Source organism: Gavialis gangeticus, unplaced genomic scaffold (assembly GCF_001723915.1).
Source record: "Gavialis gangeticus isolate Ggan-Ray unplaced genomic scaffold, GavGan_comp1, whole genome shotgun sequence".
Classification (NCBI taxonomy): domain Eukaryota; kingdom Metazoa; phylum Chordata; order Crocodylia; family Gavialidae; genus Gavialis; species Gavialis gangeticus.
In genome coordinates this window covers 7,271,289-7,274,648 of record NW_017729024.1, presented here as the reverse complement: position 1 = coordinate 7,274,648, position 3,360 = coordinate 7,271,289, and the positions used below count along the sequence as shown (strand labels likewise).

Genomic DNA, 3,360 nt, shown 5'->3' with positions numbered 1-3,360 from the left:
GGGGGGGGGGAGGATCAAGGCCCCAGCAGTGGGGGAGGGAGTGAGGATGGGGCAAGGGCAGGAGCTTCCCAGCTGGGGCATGGCGTGGGACTGAGTTGCGTGCAGAGGGGGGCATCTACTACCACTTTGTGCACCCCCAGGAGGGCATGAGGGGTGTGCCCCAAGATCTGCACCTGGGGCAAGGGCAGACTGCCACTGCAGGCTGGAGCTGGGGCAGTGCCAGGCTGTTCGCAGTGGGGGTGTTGGGCTGGGCTGCATTCAAGATGGGCATCAGCGGTGCTGGGAGGGAGGTTGGGGGGGCTACAGCAAATTGTTGAGTGGCTGCAGCCCCCTCCCCCCACAGTAGCCCCACTCCCAGTGCCATTGTCACCCTCCCTGAGCACAGCCCAGCCCAGCCCCAGCCTGGAACAGCCCAGTGCAGCCCATCCCACATGCAGATCTGGGGGTACAACGCCCCTCCCATGCCCTTTCAGGGTGCATGCAGCAGCAGAATTCACTGCCCCTCCCCGCACTCCCTGGACAAGCTGCTTGCAGCTTCGTCCGAGCTGTGCAGTGCCTGACCCAGCCCCACTCCCTCCCTCACTGCGGGGGCCTCGATCTGCGCCCCTCCCCCCCTGCCCCTTAACAACAAGAAAAAAATATAAAGGGGTACGTGAACTTAAAGTTTGAGACAGAATGGGTACACTTGGTTAAAAAAAAGGGTTGCAAACCCCTACCGTAAGATGTTTTGCACGCCCTCAGTTTTGGAAGGGGGTTAGGAACCAACCTCTGCAAAGTATCTGAGTCCTACTGTAAAGTTCTAGAAAAGAAAGGATTTTTTTAAGTGTTCCTCCCAGATTGCTTGCATCTGTATAATCCTGCCTGAATCAATTGGAAGTGCTAACCACCAAATTATGTCAGTATCAACTCACAAAAAGGGAAGTAGGAGCAAGCAAGAAAATTGATTTTATACTTTGGGTAATGAGCTTTATTTTAAAAATCAGAGTTGGACTGCAGGAACCTTAAGACAGGTGGTACTAATGAGTTTTAGTTTCTAATGTTTTAAAGGATGACGCATTTCATATCTTCTTTACAGATATTGATGAATGTAAGGTCATGCCAAATCTATGTAGAAATGGCCAGTGCATCAACACCATGGGTTCCTTCAGATGCATTTGCAAAGTTGGCTACACCACTGACATAAGTGGGACATCCTGTGTGGGTAAAGTTTATCACGTTAATACTCAATATTTTTGCAATCAATTTTTTTTTAAATAAGCTACATTTTCGTAGTGACATTTCCAAGTAAATTCCATGAATCCTGGTAGCACAGAAAATAAGATCTCTTTCCTTCTGTTTGTAAACTACACTTTTATCCTGGGGAAAACCCAGACTCTAGTTACTACAAATAAGTTAACCTAATGGCATTTCAGAAGCAGCAAGAGCTGAGACAGCTCAACTCACCAGTGTATAAAAACACTAAAAAACAAAAACCACATGGTTTGGAGAATGAACAACTTAATTGGTCTAAGTGCTAAATTTGCTTCGATTTCAATAGGATGACTTATAAAGTAACATATGATTCAACATGAGTGTTCTGGCTTGGAGTGAGGAATTAATTTAAATTGTGCAAGTGTGACTATTGTTTAAACATCCTTATAGCAAACACATTGACCCTTCACATGAAAAGCTCTTTCCCATGAGATTTTCATTAGTAGCTGTCTTCTGTAAAGCAACAAGTATTTAGAAAGCATTGAAAAATGATATTCTCTTTCAGAACATCCTTTGAGGTAATGATATCATAGCTAATTATTTATTATCTTCCTTAGATCTTGATGAATGCTCTCAGTCTCCAAAACCATGCAACTTTATCTGCAAGAACACAGAAGGAAGCTATCAGTGCTCATGTCCGCGTGGCTATGTCCTCCAGGAAGATGGAAAGACGTGCAAAGGTGAGGAATGAATTAGTTACAGTTTTGCCTGGGTTTTTGTTTTGTTTTGGTTTTAATTTATTATATGTGATCTTTATAAATACCATCATATTATAATTGTACCTTCACTCCTAAGAGCTGATGTAACAAAAAGACCCCTGCCATACATTACATACATTGTGCAATTAACTGGTTAATCACACAATAAATTTAATCAGCCACACATGCAAAGTAATTATACTATAAAAATGTCCATCCAGCTACAAAAATAGCCAACCAGCTACAAAGTTAGTAATTTGAAAATGTGTAACAACTTTATAGTTGCTTTCTAGCCAGCTTTAATGTGGACAAGTGGCAGGGCCAAAATTATGCTGTAATTTTCTGATCATGTGTATATGGCATAGCACACATTGCACACAGTTTGTCTTCAGCTTGATATAAAACTAGTGATTACATTTAGATTTTAAAAAGTGAGTGAAGAAAATGTTGCAGGAAAAGTGCTGCACCAGTTCCCTAATAAGCTTCATTCACTTTTGCCAAGACTGAAGTTGATCTCAATAGAATGTGAAATTACCAGCTCGGCCTAAATTTGCAGTGCTCCTTAAATTCATTTTCTAACCATTATGGAATCAAGAAGCCTGATTCTCCATTATGCTAGTTTTACAGAGTGTAAATGCATTGACTAATTTTATTGATGCCAGAATAATGCCGAGGTAACAGAGAATCAACACAATTTAACTTGCACCAGCCTTTTCATGACTGGTAGATAAGGGCTTAAATGTCATGTGATTATTAGAATAAAGCAATTGTTACTGAGTTAACAGAAAATACTTTCAAATCATTGTTTGCAGTTGAAAGAGATCATACCTTCTAATGAAGAATAATCTGTTACTTTCAGATCTTGATGAATGTCAAACCAAGCAACACAATTGCCAGTTCCTCTGTGTTAACACACTTGGGGGATTCACATGCAAATGTCCTCCAGGTTTCACTCAACATCACACAGCTTGTATTGGTAAGAACAAATTGACTGAGTTTTCCTTATCCTCAGTTTCCTCTTCCTCCTCCTCCTCCAAATTAGCAATGCTAAACAAGCCTTTTAATTCATTTTGGCACTATAGATTTGGTAAAAATACAAAGAAGATAATGTTTTATTTCTAAGTAGTTAAGAAAAGGCAAGTAATTATAAAAATACAAAAAGCCTGAAAAAAAATCAAAGATCACTTCCTTATTTTGTGAATATTTGTAGGCAGTTACTACATATTACATTCTAAATGTAACCACATGGAGACAAAGGGGTAAATATTATTAAAGTATGACTTTAAAAATCTAGCTAATCAAAAACAGATTGCAGAATGTTTTTCCACTGATAGACACAGATGTCATTAGGTCTTTAGCATATACATGTTGCCAATTGAAACCATCCTAATGTGGCTAAGTTTCAAAAGAG

At 40.7% G+C, this 3,360-nt stretch overlaps 1 protein-coding gene across 4 annotated transcripts in view; it reads left to right on the top strand.

The window, feature by feature from the left end:
- The window catches only part of FBN2 (fibrillin 2), a 262,374-nt gene that overhangs the window by 242,227 nt on the left and 16,787 nt on the right, over positions 1-3,360 (top strand). For all 4 annotated transcript variants that reach the window (XM_019516863.1, XM_019516864.1, XM_019516865.1 and 1 more), the window contains 3 exons: positions 1,076-1,201; positions 1,809-1,931; positions 2,809-2,925. In XM_019516863.1, coding sequence (XP_019372408.1) covers positions 1,076-1,201; positions 1,809-1,931; positions 2,809-2,925 — 366 coding nt within the window. The remainder of the gene's footprint in view (positions 1-1,075; positions 1,202-1,808; positions 1,932-2,808; positions 2,926-3,360) is intronic.